At 48.9% G+C, this 15,339-nt stretch overlaps 1 protein-coding gene across 1 annotated transcript in view; it reads left to right on the top strand.

Moving 5' to 3' along the window:
- dnah10 (dynein axonemal heavy chain 10) overlaps positions 1-15,339 on the top strand; it is a gene marked incomplete at both ends in the record, with an annotated part of 41,122 nt that overhangs the window by 14,268 nt on the left and 11,515 nt on the right. Inside the window, 27 exons of the mRNA XM_084457423.1 lie at positions 17-200; positions 817-951; positions 1,114-1,266; positions 1,479-1,667; positions 1,772-1,918; positions 2,093-2,284; positions 2,469-2,587; positions 2,671-2,829; positions 3,292-3,427; positions 3,537-3,659; positions 3,752-3,883; positions 4,007-4,223; positions 4,316-4,435; positions 4,610-4,755; positions 4,847-4,999; positions 11,007-11,267; positions 11,355-11,527; positions 11,634-11,727; positions 11,851-12,018; positions 12,117-12,305; positions 12,750-12,921; positions 13,009-13,212; positions 13,580-13,660; positions 13,773-13,970; positions 14,099-14,260; positions 14,358-14,532; positions 15,063-15,244. Of these exons, the coding sequence (XP_084313549.1) occupies positions 17-200; positions 817-951; positions 1,114-1,266; positions 1,479-1,667; positions 1,772-1,918; positions 2,093-2,284; positions 2,469-2,587; positions 2,671-2,829; positions 3,292-3,427; positions 3,537-3,659; positions 3,752-3,883; positions 4,007-4,223; positions 4,316-4,435; positions 4,610-4,755; positions 4,847-4,999; positions 11,007-11,267; positions 11,355-11,527; positions 11,634-11,727; positions 11,851-12,018; positions 12,117-12,305; positions 12,750-12,921; positions 13,009-13,212; positions 13,580-13,660; positions 13,773-13,970; positions 14,099-14,260; positions 14,358-14,532; positions 15,063-15,244 (4,364 nt within the window). The remainder of the gene's footprint in view (positions 1-16; positions 201-816; positions 952-1,113; positions 1,267-1,478; positions 1,668-1,771; positions 1,919-2,092; positions 2,285-2,468; positions 2,588-2,670; positions 2,830-3,291; positions 3,428-3,536; positions 3,660-3,751; positions 3,884-4,006; positions 4,224-4,315; positions 4,436-4,609; positions 4,756-4,846; positions 5,000-11,006; positions 11,268-11,354; positions 11,528-11,633; positions 11,728-11,850; positions 12,019-12,116; positions 12,306-12,749; positions 12,922-13,008; positions 13,213-13,579; positions 13,661-13,772; positions 13,971-14,098; positions 14,261-14,357; positions 14,533-15,062; positions 15,245-15,339) is intronic.

Genomic DNA, 15,339 nt, shown 5'->3' with positions numbered 1-15,339 from the left:
CCCTGGCGTGTTGCAGTATAATGGACGCCCGTGAGTTTGAGTGGGAGAGCCAGCTGAGGTTCTACTGGGACCGGGAGCCCGACGACCTGTTTGTGCGCCAGTGTAGCGCAGCCTTCTCCTACGGCTATGAGTACATGGGTCTTAATGGCCGCCTGGTCATCACCCCTCTGACTGACCGCATCTACCTCACCCTCACTCAGGTACATCACCTACCTCACCCTCACTCACCTACCTCACCTACCTCACCCTCACTCATCTACCTCACCCTCATTCAGATACATCACCTACCTAACCCTCACTCAGGTACATCACCTACCTCACCCTCACTCATCTACCTCACCCTCACTCAGATACATCACCCTCACTCATCTACCTCACCCTCACTCAGGTACATCACCTACCTCACCCTCACTCAGGTACATCACCTACCTCACCCTCACTCACCTACCTCACCTTCACTCAGGTACATCACCTACCTCACCCTCACTCAGGTACATCACCTACCTCACCCTCACTCATCTACCTCACCCTCACTCAGATACATCACCTACCTCACCCTCACTCAGATACATCACCTACCTCACCCTCACTCAGATACATCACCTACCTCACCCTCACTCACCTACCTCACCTTCACTCAGGTACATCACCTACCTCACCCTCACTCAGGTACATCACCTACCTCACCCTCACTCAGATACAGTACATAACCTACCTAACCTCACCCTCTCTCATCTACCTCACCCTCACTCAGGTACATCACCTACCTCACCCTCACTCAGGTTCATCAAGTGTGTGTGTGTGTGTTTATTTCAGGCCCTGTCCATGTATCTGGGCGGGGCCCCTGCGGGGCCTGCAGGCACAGGGAAGACAGAGTCGACCAAAGACCTGGCCAAGGCCCTGGGGCTGCTCTGCGTGGTCACCAACTGTGGAGAGGGGATGGACTACATGGTGACAGACCTCATCAAACAAACACAACTGTTGCTGTTATTGAATATGTAGCTGACTGCGACTGCGCTTCCTTACATACAGCATGGATATGAATTTTCATCTTTATATCACCCTCTCTTCTCCCCTCGCCTCGCCTCTCCTCTCCCTCTCCTGCGTATCCAGGCTGTGGGGAAGATCTTCTCGGGCCTGGCCCAGTGCGGTGCCTGGGGCTGCTTCGACGAGTTCAACCGCATCGACGCCTCCGTGCTGTCGGTCATCTCCTCCCAGATCCAGACCATCCGCAACGCGCTCATCCTGCACCTCAAGAGGTTCCACGTGAGTTCACAGGGTCACACGAGCCGTCCTAGAAGGGATGAGGTCTCATAGAAATACGTTTACGTAGTTACGTTTAAACTATTATCGGTGCTAGTTCTCTGATAATAACTCAAATTCAAGACTTTTTCCAAGCATATAGAGCTGGCATTAGGGGAGTTGCCATTCACTGCTGTACTATATGTTGTTGTTGTTCTTATTGTTGTTGTTGTCAGTTTGAGGGCCAGGAGATCAGCATGGACGACCGCATGGGGATCTTCATCACCATGAACCCTGGGTACGCCGGGCGTACAGAGCTGCCCGAGTCGGTCAAGGCCCTGTTCAGGCCTGTGGTGGTCATCGTGCCCGACCTGCAGCAGATCTGTGAGATCATGCTCTTCTCTGAGGGCTTCCTCCTGGCCAAGGTAAGCAGCACATCTGAACACACACACACGCACACACACACACACGCTCACTCAAAATGTTTCATTCTCACGGTTATTGGTGTCTTTACTCAACGTGTATCCAGATTCTGGCGAAGAAGATGACCGTGCTGTATAAGTTGGCCAAGGAGCAGCTGTCTAAGCAGTTCCACTATGACTTTGGCCTGCGGGCCCTCAAGTCTGTGTTAGTAATGGCAGGAGAACTGAAGAGAGGCTCACCAGACCTCAACGAGGTAGAGAATCTGACTGCATTTATGGAAACGGATACACCTTTATTGATTTAACCGATACACTCTTTTCTATTGTCGAGTTTTTTTTTTAAGGATTTAAGAACCAGGGTTAGAATAGTAGCCGAAATTTTTCCAGAGGTCACTCTTACCCTCTTTTTTCCCCCCTCCCCCTCCCAGGACGTGGTGTTGATGCGCGCTCTCCGGGACATGAATCTGCCCAAGTTCGTGTTCGAGGACGTTCCTCTGTTCCTGGGGCTGATCACAGATCTGTTCCCCGGGCTGGACTGTCCCCGCGTGCGCTACCCCAGCTTCAACGACGCCGTGGAACAAACCCTGGAGGAGAACAAATACGTCACGCTGCCCAATCAGGTGCTCCAGCCCCCCACTCACCCTCTCATCCCATTGGACATAGATGCCAATATCTACCGTTGGGCGAAAGTGACACGATCGGACAACTGAAATTAGATGTCGTTGAAATGTTTTGTAATTGCAGTCGGACACAGGGGTGATCATGTGAAGATGTTGCTGACCCTTGTGATGTGTGGGATTACAGGTGGACAAGGTGGTGCAGATGTATGAGACCATGATGACCAGACACACCACCATGGTGGTTGGTCCCACGGGTGGAGGGAAGTCTGTGGTCATCAACACACTGTGCCAGTCCCAGACCAGGTCAGTGCCTCTAACACAACTGTAATAAGATAAGCTTTGCTTATCGTAGCGATCGTTAAAATGATTATTTTGCATACCAACAGGCTAGGCTTGGTGACAAAGCTGTACACCCTGAACCCTAAAGCCATGAGTGTCATCGAGCTCTACGGCATTCTGGACCCCACCACGCGAGACTGGACCGACGGGATCCTGTCCAACATATTCCGGGACATCAACAAGCCCACAGACAAAAGGGAGAGGAGGTGAGGACCACACCCATGTCGGCCTGCTCTAGAATGAAATAAGTGTTTTCCCTTAGTGTTCCTTTAGTGTTTTCTGTTATATAAAGATATTAATCTGTCCTGTATATCACACCGTGTCCTAACTGCTTGCGACGCAAGCAACAGAACGAGACATCGCATGCTTGCTGTCCTAACTGAAACCGTTAAATTTCCTGTTCTGTTACGTCATTTGTCTGTATTCCCAACTGAAGACAGTTAAAGAACGAACGCCTGTCAATGCGAGTGACAGGAGGAAAATATGAACAGGGCGAGCGTCAAAAGGGCAGTTAAAACGTTGCGCCGCGTCGCTCGCGTCCAGTTAGGACATAACAATAGAAAAAGCAATGGAACGCATTTTGTCGCTGACGCTCGCTCGCATCGTGTGTAGTTAGGACACAGTGTTAGACAAAGTGCCCTCAGTCGAGCTGCGCCCCCCCCCCCCAGGTACATCCTGTTTGACGGGGACGTGGACGCCCTCTGGGTGGAGAACATGAACTCGGTGATGGACGACAACAAGCTGCTCACCCTGGCCAACGGAGAGAGGATCCGTCTGCAGGGACACTGCGCTCTGCTGTTTGAGGTTTCTCACATCGCTCTCACTACGGTGTCTTCTGAACATACCCAAAAATGTGCGCGTCTGTTTCACGGCGCGGACGTTGCGGTGCTTGATGTGGATGTGCATGTTGTAGGTCGGGGATCTGCAGTACGCCTCCCCCGCCACGGTGTCACGCTGCGGGATGGTGTTTGTGGACCCGAAGAATCTCCGCTACCTCCCCTACTGGCAGAAATGGATCAGCAAAAGACCGCCTAAGGTTTGGGGAATGACCACAGGTTCTTCCACTCTTCAACAACATTGTTCTGGAAATTCTCAAGTCTCAACGAACATCTGCTTATTTGCGTACAGGAACAACCGGAGTTAAACAGGCTGTTTGAGAAGTACGTCCCCAGCAGCATTGACATGATAGTGGACGGTATTGTGGACGGCAGACAAGGGGGAAAACTGAAGACCATCGTCCCTCAGACAGACTTAAACATGGTTGGTTTAGGCTGATCCACTGTACCTACATAGTAACTACCCATACGTAGTTCCATATTTATATCGCCCGTTTCTCCTGTAATGCACGTCTGTAACAGCTGTCCTGGTGCGTGTTGTTTCCAGGTGGTGCAGCTGTCCATGGTGCTGGACGCCCTGGTGGTGACCGAGGACCTGAGCGCCGACACTCTGGAGTGTTACTTCCTGGAGGCTTTGTGCTGCTCTCTCGGCGCCTGCCTGCTGGACAGTGGTAGGGCCAAATTCGACGACTTCGTCAAGAAACTGTCCGGCCTGACCACGGTTCACGATGAGAAAGCCCTCGCCAGCCCCGGGGAGATACCAGGTGACTCCAACTCGCTTGGTATTCAATTGAGAACAGAAACGATCGATCCACGTTTTTGATGAATGAACTGAGGTGTTGTCCGATCCGCTCAGGTTACCTGCCCACGCTGTACGATTTCCATTTCGATGGAGCCAAGAAGAAGTGGGTTCCCTGGAGCTCCCTGGTCACTAAATACATCCATGACCCTGAAGTCAAGTTCATTGATATCTTAGGTACAAAACAATTTTTTTTTTTAATTATCTGGCAAAGAATGATATTCTATCCTCCCTTCCTGGTTTGGAAATTCTACAGTTTTCTCTTCTTTTTATGTCATACTCATTTAGTCGATAATCTTATTATTTTCTTCTTCTTCTGTCTCCTTCCTGTCCATCTCTGCCTCTCTCTAGTCCCTACTGTGGACACCACGCGCGCCGGCTGGCTGCTGGAGAAAATGGTAAAGATCAAGAGGCCCGTGGTTCTGGTGGGAGAGTCCGGTACCTCCAAGACGGCCACCACTCAGAACTTTCTCAAGAACCTCAACATGGATACCACTGTGAGTTCACTGCAGAGAGATTCACGGTGACACAACGCGAGCCTATTTTGTATGCCAAGCCGACAACCCTGAATCACGATTCTGTTTCCAGATGACCCTGATCATCAACTTCTCGTCACGGACCACCTCCATGGACTTGCAGAGGAACCTGGAGGCCAGCGTGGAGAAGAGGACCAAGGAGACGTATGGTCCTCCCATGGGGAAGAGACTGCTGGTCTTTATGGACGACCTCAACATGCCCCGGGTACCTGATCTGGCTCTCTCTCCTCCACCCCTCCATCATCCCCAATCTGTTTCTGACATTATATGTCATTGTACTGTCATTGTACTGTAGTTGCTTAAAAAATGAAAGTATTTGCCAAAGCCTGGGTTCGCTTAAAAAGATGTTCAGTCAGGTTTATTAAGAAACAATACGGTTGCAAACGGACTTCAATAGTAAAACACAGAGTGATTCTATCAGAGAAGTGAAAGTCAGATCGCCAAAACTGCTCCTTATATTGCTTCAAACCAACGAGGTAGTATAGGTGTCATTTGATTGGCTGAGTCGGATATCACCCAGTGGGCGGGGGATGAAAACTCACTTTGAATATACTTTGAATATAGACAAAGGTCTGAGTCAGGGCAGGAAGGACAAGGTGTGGCCTTTCTGACTTGAACAAAGAAGGGATGAAGAGCGAGGCAGAGGAGTCTGTTTACAATTACAAAAGGGAGGGTTGGGTGTTTATAATTATAAAGGGAGATTGAAACCTAGGGGTTTTCAGGGGACTTGATGAATAGAAAAGATATGAATCTGAATAGTCTTGAGACTGTGTGTTAAATTCCATGACAACTCCCTCATCTGTGGCTGAACAGCCACATAAAATATATACATCAGATATAAAATAAGCATAATAAAAAAAATAAAAAAAATAAAAAATAAACACAAATTTCAAAAACTCTATGCTATACATGTGGAAAGGAAGTAATTTCTCCACTAGGTGGAGCAAGAACAAAAATGCAAATTACGCTTTAAAACTCCTTGTTACAGAAATTTGACAGGAAACAAGGTAAAATAAAAACATGTATAGTCTAAGAGTGGACAACCATTCACCAAAAACCCTTGATTTAAATTTTGAATAAGGCAAAAAGATAAATGGTTAGCAGTGTAAGAAGGGCAAAAAACCTCTTGGTCAATTTAGAGGAAAAACCCAAACTTATTTATCAACTCATGTTTCAACCATTGTAACTCTTGTAAACAAAATATGATATTTTTCAGATTATTTCAAAGTTCATTCACTCTTGTTGTGAATAATCGCATGTAATTTCTTCTGGATTGTAGCTTCCATGTTTGCGTCTCTGAATGTTCAATGTAGGTTCCAGTGTTTGCGGTTAGAGGTGCAGTCATTGCTGTTGAGCTTGTCCACGTTGTCATAACAACCACGAGAAGGAGGTGACCGGCAAGGTCAGTCTCCGATTGCTCATCAGAGGAGAGGAGAGTGTGGCGGTGACCGTCAAGGTCACTCTCCGATTGCTCATCAGAGGAGAGGACAGTGTGGCGGTGACTGCTTTGCCCTTGAGATCTCTGGTTCGGCTGCATGGACCGTCCTCTCAGCTACTTTTGACAGCTATTTCACACAGGCCAGAATGTCCTGGTGCTGATTGTTCCATCTTTGACGGGTAGGTTCATCCCGCAACATCTACTTCTCTTCAATGTTTTCTGGCCTGTTCTCAGGCTGCTCATTTGCTCCTGGTAGTCTCTTGTCTCCCCATTTGGCAGGTCTACATAGAGCGGTCAGCCAGCGAGCTCTCGGAAGGTGAGGAGGGAGTCCCTGTCCTGGTCCAGCAGGGTGAAGGTGCGGTGGGACACGGTGTCCGTGTGGACCCCACACAGCCAGGGCGAGTGCTGAACCCGGTCCACACGGTACTGCTCCACGTAGGGCCGGCCCGGGTCGTGCTGCTGGAGGGCCACCTCGGCGCTCCCGCTCCCCCAGTACAGGCTGATGAAGTGCTCCGTCTGTGGATCCACAGATGAGAGAGACAAACAGAGACAAAACAGAAGAGCAAAAAGAGAGTCCTCTGGTCTCCCGGTTCCCCTCCTTGGTCAGGAACGGTTATCAGCAGTCTGTTGGAGATTCTCAGAAACATGGTTAAGCGCAAGCTCCTGCTTTGGGGAAAAATGTTGTTATTCAGTCAGGAAAACTTAAACAGGGTGTCTGTTCCAAGTGTCATTAGAGCCAGTCTGCAGTAGCCTATAGTGACATCAGGGGCAGTGTTAGAATGACTTCAATACGCCCAGTCCCCAGTCATGATCAAGGCAATTGGATTTGGCTCTAGCATTTCTCTCGCGATTTTATGAAAATAAAATAAAATAACCCACATTCTCGTCTCAACAAAACAACACCCCCTAAGGGTGAAAGCAAAAATTTCCTGAAGTCAGGATAAAAATTTAGAGATGGGGCAAAGAAAATGACACTAAAATGAACTGGCTTCATTTACAATTAACTAATCAAAAAAAAATCCATCAAAGCTTCATTTGTATAGCTACAATTTTGTATATCTAAAATCTCCCTCTTCTGTCATTTGAGGACAGAGTATTGGGCCCCGCTTCGGACAAAAATGGTCTCTTCCCTGTTTCATACTTATCTGTCGCTCACAGTGAGTCGGTGACATGGTGTTGGCGTTGCATCTCACGAACCCCAGATCGCCCATCTGTAGGGAAACAGGCCAGTACGCTTAAGTCTTTCGGACCTCCCATCCAGGGCGCAATCCCGGGCTAGACCCCGTTCCGTCCGAGGCCTCAAGCCAGGCTCCCCTGGAATGAGAGCTCAGCCTTCTGCTTCCCGGTGTCTTCTTTTCAAAGCCCACCGATCACAGAAGCACTATTCGCCTACTAACGCATTCGCTTTTGGCTTGTAGTGGCCTGACTGTACATTGAGCCGAGCGCGGCGGCCATCTCAGGTCTTACTGCCCTATGGGACCCGACCGGCCGGTGACCCAGTCGATAGCGATCCCGGACACCGTAGTGATTGTTAGTCACCCAGCTCAGAACCGACGGTCTGATCCTAATTCCACTTGTGCTATGGATATTAGAACTTTGACCGTTTTCACCAGCCTTGCCTATTCACAGAGGTCGTCTCTAACGCCCCTCTGCTTAGGTGTGGACTGTCGTCCACGTACCACACAGTGCCAACCCCTTAACGGCGACACAGTGCTGACTAGACGGTACCAGAGCAGTATGTTAATTCATACTTCCTTAGACACGGGGGCCTTCAGTCGTCTCCCCAGCACTATATGAAGATTTTAACGTGCCCTTTTGGGACCTTGCGGTCCCGCCCCCGTCTGTTGGAGGCTAGGTCCAGGGGTGCCCAATCCCCCTCCCTAACCTCCATCTCCACCTCCGGTCTGTGCCCGTCTCCTGGTTCGGCATTCACCCATCACTCCCGGAACGACAGTTGTCTGTAAAGAACACTCAGAAAAAACACTCAGGCCCGATGAATGTGCCTCAAACTATAAACATGAGATATTTAACATAACCATTTAAAAATATATAATTGGGTTATGAGATGCTGCATTCAGATTAAGACACTGGCAACCCTTATCTATTCCCCCCACTATTATGCACAAACCTTAAAAAAAAAAGGGTCTATATTGGCTAGTTAAAATCTACCTTGTGGGTTGTTCAAGGGAACTCCAGCAGATGGCGCTGAACCCTAGGTTACAGGATTCTTTCTCTCCTTTCGTCTGCTGTAAATGTGACAGTCTTTGATCCAGTGACCAGTTTTACCACAATGAAAACACGCGTCAGTTCTGTCTCTGTTTTCGTTTCTCTCCCTCGGTTTCCTCCTGTAGTCCATTCTGTTACTATGCCCTTGATTCTTGTTCGTGTGACGACCCTGTGGTCGTGGTTGGTTGGGAGCAGACGGAAAAACAGAGTTGGGAGGCGGGGCAGCAGCTGCGGGTGAACCAGTCATAGTTTGGGAAGGATGTGTGAGCTCTGAGTGCCGAGTCGGCGTGATAGAGTTCAAAACGGAATGACTAGGAGGGGGGAGGGACTCTGAATATTCATCTCTCTGATTAACTTCGTCAGCTACGCTTCTTTCTGACTTGAAAAAACACTCGTGTGCGAGTATTTCCCACTTCCTGAATGCATTCCAATCTATCGCATTTCCAGGCTTCCTTCCTAACCTAGTCATTTCAAACGCCTGTAACTGAGCCCTAACAGTTGCTAACTCACTAATATTGAGTGTACCGGACAGGGGGAAATCAGAATGCTTCGCCCAGATCAAATACTGTACACAAGCATCATCCCAAAGCCTTTGCGCAACAATCTTAGCTGGCCCAGACAATTTGAGAATATCAAGTGGCGAGCTAGTAACGCTAGTAACGGCACCCATTTTGCACCAAAATCGCTTACGGAAAAACAAACCAAAAGACACTCTCCTACACTCCTTCGTAACACGGAGATGAACGTCTCTCAGACTACTCACTAGCAGTTACGATTTACGGCCCTTAAAACCAGTGTCGGCAAAAAAAATAAACAGTACTGTTACCTGAAAAAAAAAATATATATATAGCGCTTAAACAACACATACAAGACAGAGCTGAAGTTCAAACAGTAAATACAGCAGACAATCCCGTGCACATACAAGAAAGAAGACAGCAAACTCGCACGGGGACGCAAAAACAAAGACCGACCAAAAGACGACCAAAAATGACGTACATACGACTAACACAAAACAAAGAACGACCAACAGACGACCAAACGACGACTTAACACACGGATCCTACCAAAATACTGTACAGCCCTTGGTCAAAGCTAACGCTCGTTAGGTTTACCAATTTGATCAAAGCTAACTTCTCGTTAGGTTTACCAATCTGATCAAAGCTAACTTCTCGCTAGGTCTACCAAACCACCCGGGATCAAATGGGAAAACGTTTCTCCAAGAAACGCGGATTGGAAACACCAATCACTCCCTGTAGCTACTTTTCTGCGGTTTTAATCTCACCCGCGACCGGCCAAAAGGGAAGCCTGTTCTGTGCCAATTTTGTGGCGTATTTAACTCACGTTTTAACTTGTAACCGATAAACAACCTAAATTGTACATCAAATTACAGGGGAAACAAGCTTCACGAGACCAAAAATCACACTTCTTCTGAACACTGCTCATGCCCTCGTAACGAAACAAGGACGAAGTCAAAACGACAATACGATATAAATATATATATTGCTGTTCACAACTTCCTTAGATAGTTACACAACTTATAGTACTAAAATACCCACGCTGGGGTTTCTGTTTTCAATAATCTAGACCAACAAGCTGAACCGAAACCAAGGCAAATAACAAGCATAAAAGGATTTTTCAACGTACCGTGAGTTTAGCCGAGTGGAACCAACGGCGGACCTCTCCGAACCAGTGCGCATAGACGCAAAGAGAGAAGTTCCAGAGCGGCTACCGCTCCGCACGTCTGCGTCCTTTGGTTCCACTCCAGGCGAACCTCACCGCAGTCGATCCCATCCCCGTCGCCAATTGTAGTTGCTTAAAAAATGAAAGTATTTGCCAAAGCCTGGGTTCGCTTAAAAAGATGTTCAGTCAGGTTTATTAAGAAACAATACGGTTGCAAACGGACTTCAATAGTAAAACACAGAGTGATTCTATCAGAGAAGTGAAAGTCAGATCGCCAAAACTGCTCCTTATATTGCTTCAAACCAACGAGGTAGTATAGGTGTCATTTGATTGGCTGAGTCGGATATCACCCAGTGGGCGGGGGATGAAAACTCACTTTGAATATACTTTGAATATAGACAAAGGTCTGAGTCAGGGCAGGAAGGACAAGGTGTGGCCTTTCTGACTTGAACAAAGAAGGGATGAAGAGCGAGGCAGAGGAGTCTGTTTACAATTACAAAAGGGAGGGTTGGGTGTTTATAATTATAAAGGGAGATTGAAACCTAGGGGTTTTCAGGGGACTTGATGAATAGAAAAGATATGAATCTGAATAGTCTTGAGACTGTGTGTTAAATTCCATGACAGTACTATGTGAAGTACTATAACGATCCTCCTTCTTAAGCACCTATTGTATTTGAGATTGCTATTCTTGCACTTTGCCTTAAGCACTAGATTATGCTCTTAGTCACTTGTTTTAGAAAGGAGATGCACTTGTGAGTTCTGGCAAGTAGTAGTACATTGGCTTTTCCTACGATAAATGCAATTATTTTTAGTCGCTTTGGATAAATGTGTCTAAATGACTGTAATGCTGTTACACGATTCCTTGCAGGTGGATGACTACGGTACCCAGCAGCCCATAGCGCTACTGAAGCTGCTCTTGGACCGGGGAGGCATGTACGACAGAGGGAAGGAGCTCAACAACAAAATCCTCAAAGACCTGGGCTTCATCGCGGCCATGGGGAAGGCCGGGGGCGGGAGGAACAAGGTGGACCCTCGCTTCATCTCTCTCTTCAGTGTCTTCAACATCCCCTTCCCCGAGAAGCAGTCCCTCCACCTCATCTACGCCTCCATCCTCCAGGGCCACACCAGGGTGAGCGCCACCTCCGCTCCATCTAGACTAGACCGCACTGCTCCTAGCGCTGCGGAAAATGGCACTGCTCCATCTTTTCTCTTTCAGCCGTTTGAGGAATGCATTCAGAAGATATGCGACAAGCTGACCTTCTGCACTCTGGAGCTGTACAAGAACATCATCAAAGATCTGCCGCCCACACCCTCGAAGTTTCACTACATCTTCAACCTGAGGGACCTGTCCAGGATCTACAACGGCCTGGTCCTCACCAACGCTGAGAGGTCTGAGGCCTCGGCCTGTCTAGCCTGCCTGCTGATCCACCCCCAGTAACTGGAGAAGATCACGCTGTTGAGAGCCTGTGTTGTTTTGATGTGTTTCCACTGACAGGTTTCTGACGGTCACCCAGTTTGTGCGAGTGTGGAGGAACGAGTGCCTGAGAGTGTTCCATGACAGACTCATTAACGAAACAGACAAAGCGCTGGTATGTTTGTCTTTGATGTGTTATAAGTTAAACAAGGATTGAACATTAATATCGTCACCGTAGATTATGTCTACATACAGTAGCGCATCGTTATGAAGTATCTGTCTTGTGTTTTGCTCCCAGGTCCAGGGCCACATAAAGAACCTGATAGATGAGCACTTCAAGTCAGACGTGGAGTCAGCCATGAGGGACCCCATCCTGTTCGGAGACTACAGGGCCGCCCTCAACGAGTCGGAGCCCAGGGTGTACGAGGACATCCAGGACTACGACGCTTCCAAAGCCCTGTTCCAGGTACTCTGCTGTCTGGACGGTCAGTCTGGTGTCTCCCTGAGGCACATTTCCTTTATCACAACCCTTCTTCCTGCTTCTCCCTGCTTCCTGCCCTGTAGGAGATCCTAGAGGAGTACAACGAGAACAAGACCTGTATGAACCTGGTTTTGTTTGACGACGCCCTCGAGCACCTGACCAGGGTCCACCGCATCATCAGAATGGACCGAGGCCACGCCCTCCTGGTGGGCGTGGGCGGCTCCGGCAAGCAGTCCCTCACCAAGCTGGCCGCCTTCACCGCAGGCTGTGAGGTAGACCATCATACCCGTCAGTAGAGAGTAGGGCGGTCAAAAGTGCCATGAAATTGAGTTTGAATATATTCTAATTAATTTAGTAGAGTTTGAACGATATTCGAATTTATATGTTGTTGTTTTTTTTAAGATTTGTCATGAATATAATAGCCTAATAAAATAACCCTTGACTGTAATATTGTACTGTGAACACTGTTACCCCTCGCTGAGGTGTTTGTCACAGCACGGGAAATGAACGTTTCGTGCATGAACACGATTCGCTGCTTAATGTTTTATAAATAATATATTATTTATTAATATTTCAATATTTAAACTCTCAAATTTAAGTTCGAACTTCTTTAAAAAAAAGATATTAGATTTTTTTTTGACAGCCCTAGTAGAGAGCCATACTTAGAGACTACTGTACACAAGAGAGAACGCTCCTTTTGGCCTTTGCTCCTGCAGGTGTTTGAGATAGTGCTGAGCAGAGGTTACGCAGAGGCCAACCTCCGAGAGGACCTGAAGACGCTGTACCTCAAGCTGGGCATCGAGAACAAGAACACGGTGTTCCTCTTTACCGACGCCCACGTGGCGGAAGAGGGCTTCCTGGAGCTTATCAACAACATGCTCACCTCAGGTAAACAACAACACGGACGTCCTCTCACAACAAGCCTTACCCGCGTGTTTGTGCGCCTGCAGCGTAAGCCTCTCTCCCTTTCGGCAGGCATGGTACCTGCCCTGTTCCCTGATGAGGAGAAGGAGTCCATTCTCAACCAGCTCCGTGACGAGGCCATGAAGATGGGCTCGGGACCGTCCAAGGAGAGTGTGTGGCAGTACTTTGTCAACAAGAGCGCCAACAACCTGCACATCGTCCTGGGCATGTCCCCTGTGGGGGACACCCTGAGGACGCGCTGCAGGAACTTCCCAGGTACACCCTGCACACAGACTACAGCACGACCTCGCCTATTATTATCAGAGTCAGAAACGGGTTTATTGCCAAGTAGGTTTTCACACACGACGAATTTGCTTAGGTCTGTTGGCGCATAACAGGGCCACAGACGTGCACTCTTTTTCTTTATTGTATTCAGTGCACTTGTATGTATCTGATTGGACTATGTTGTTTTTAATGTTCCCACTGTAAAGCACTGTGCACTCGTGCTACGAAGGGTGCTTTATAAATACAATTTTACTTACTTACTTACTTATAACAATAAAGTTAGGGGAAGGTCGTCGGAGTGTTCTGTCCTGAGATGCTATAGACTGTGTGTGTTCTGCGTCTCGTGTCCCTATTCCAGGGCTGGTGAACAACACTGGGATCGACTGGTTCCTGCCGTGGCCTCCTCAGGCTCTGCATGCCGTGGCCCAGTCCTTCCTGGGTAGGGAACCTCTACCACCACCAACCTGTGCGGTGGAACCTAACCACAACTGTTGGTAGAGTTGATTAGAGTGTGTGATGAGTGAAGCCATTGTCGTTGTGGTGCTATGCAGGAGAGAGCCCCATGATCCCCGAGTGGCACTCTGCCGCTGTCATCGCCCACGTGTGCATGGTGCACGGCTCTGTGGGTGAGTACAGCAAGCTGTTCCTGCAGAAACTCCGGCGCAGCAACTTCGTCACCCCGAAGAACTACCTGGACTTCATCAGCACCTACGCCAAGCTGCTGGAGGACAAGGACAAGTACATCCTGGGTGAGAGAGAGAAGCGCCCGGAGGCTCCTGCGTTGTCCGTTGATAGTGCCGTGCTGCGATGATGGTGTTGGGTTAAGTGGGTGTGTTGTAAGCGTTGAGTAACCGGCCTCCCTGGTGTGTCGTCCCAGCCCAGTGCAAGCGTCTGGAGGGAGGTCTGGATAAGCTGAAGGAGGCCAGCGTTCAGCTGGCCGAGCTCAACACCAAGCTGGCAGAGCAGAAGGTGGTCCTGGCAGAGAAGTCGTCCGCCTGCGAGATCCTGCTGCAGGAGATCTCCACCAACACCACCGTGGGTCAGTGACTGAACACGACACCTGGAACGTTCAGCGCCTCTCCGTCCGCTCGGTACCCAGAACCCACCTCTCCCTCTCTGTTCTCTGTCCCTCCCAGCTGAGGAGAAGAAGAAGCTGGCGGAGGACAAGGCCAAGGAGATCGAGGAGCAGAACAAGGTGATTGCCGTGGAGAAGAAGGACGCCGAGAGCTCCTTGGCCGAGGCCCTGCCCGCCCTGGAGGCCGCGCGCATCGCCCTGCAGGACCTGGACAAGTCTGACGTCACCGAGATCAGGTGCCCCTCTACTCCGCCCCCAAAGTGACCCTCACTTCGGACTTTTATGTGGCCAGAGATGCTAAGCCAACTAGTTATCGTAGGCCAACTCAACTGCAGACTGAACACCCTGTCATTCGAGTCTCGACTGGAAGTCCTGGTCTTGATAGTGTAATATCCCGTCAGGTTGTCACCTGGCCATGGTCATATTACAGCTGGTGACATCAGAACATGTCAGCTGCTGATTAATGGAGCAGATCAGTCCATGGAGTCAAACGATCCGCTGGACCAGGTCTGAACACACGTGACTTGTCCCAGACCGCAAACCTCAGAGATAGTTGATCTTTAATTCATACACAGTATTTACAGCTCTTGCAGTGCCGTGTTGAAAGCTTGTGTAGGCTGCAATCCCATACATCATTCAAGAATAAAAGTTAGAATAAAGCAATACCAATATTTACTTGGCAATGCATTTTCATACTCCTACAGTACACCTGCTTTTGGTTATTGTCTGACGTGTCTATGTCTATCTTCTGTCCACTCTTGCGTAGATCCTTTGCCAAGCCTCCCAAACAGGTGCAGGTGGTGTGTGAGTGCATCCTGGTGATGCGCGGCCACAAAGAGATCAGCTGGAAGTCAGCCAAGGGCATGATGTCAGAGGCCAACTTCCTGCGCTCTCTGATGGAGATGGACTGTGACGCCATCAATGCCAGCCAGGTCAAGACGGTCAGAGGTGTGCGAGACCTTGTTCATCTCTGACACTGCGCCAAAATTAAATATCATGCTCCCTCTGAAAAATAGACTCCCCAGGTGCCTAGCTCACTCAGC

This window comes from Borostomias antarcticus (genome assembly GCF_949987555.1).
Source record: "Borostomias antarcticus genome assembly, chromosome: 23".
NCBI lineage: Eukaryota > Metazoa > Chordata > Actinopteri > Stomiiformes > Stomiidae > Borostomias > Borostomias antarcticus.
Note: the sequence above shows the minus strand (reverse complement) of the source record. Positions and strands in the feature narration are given on the sequence as shown.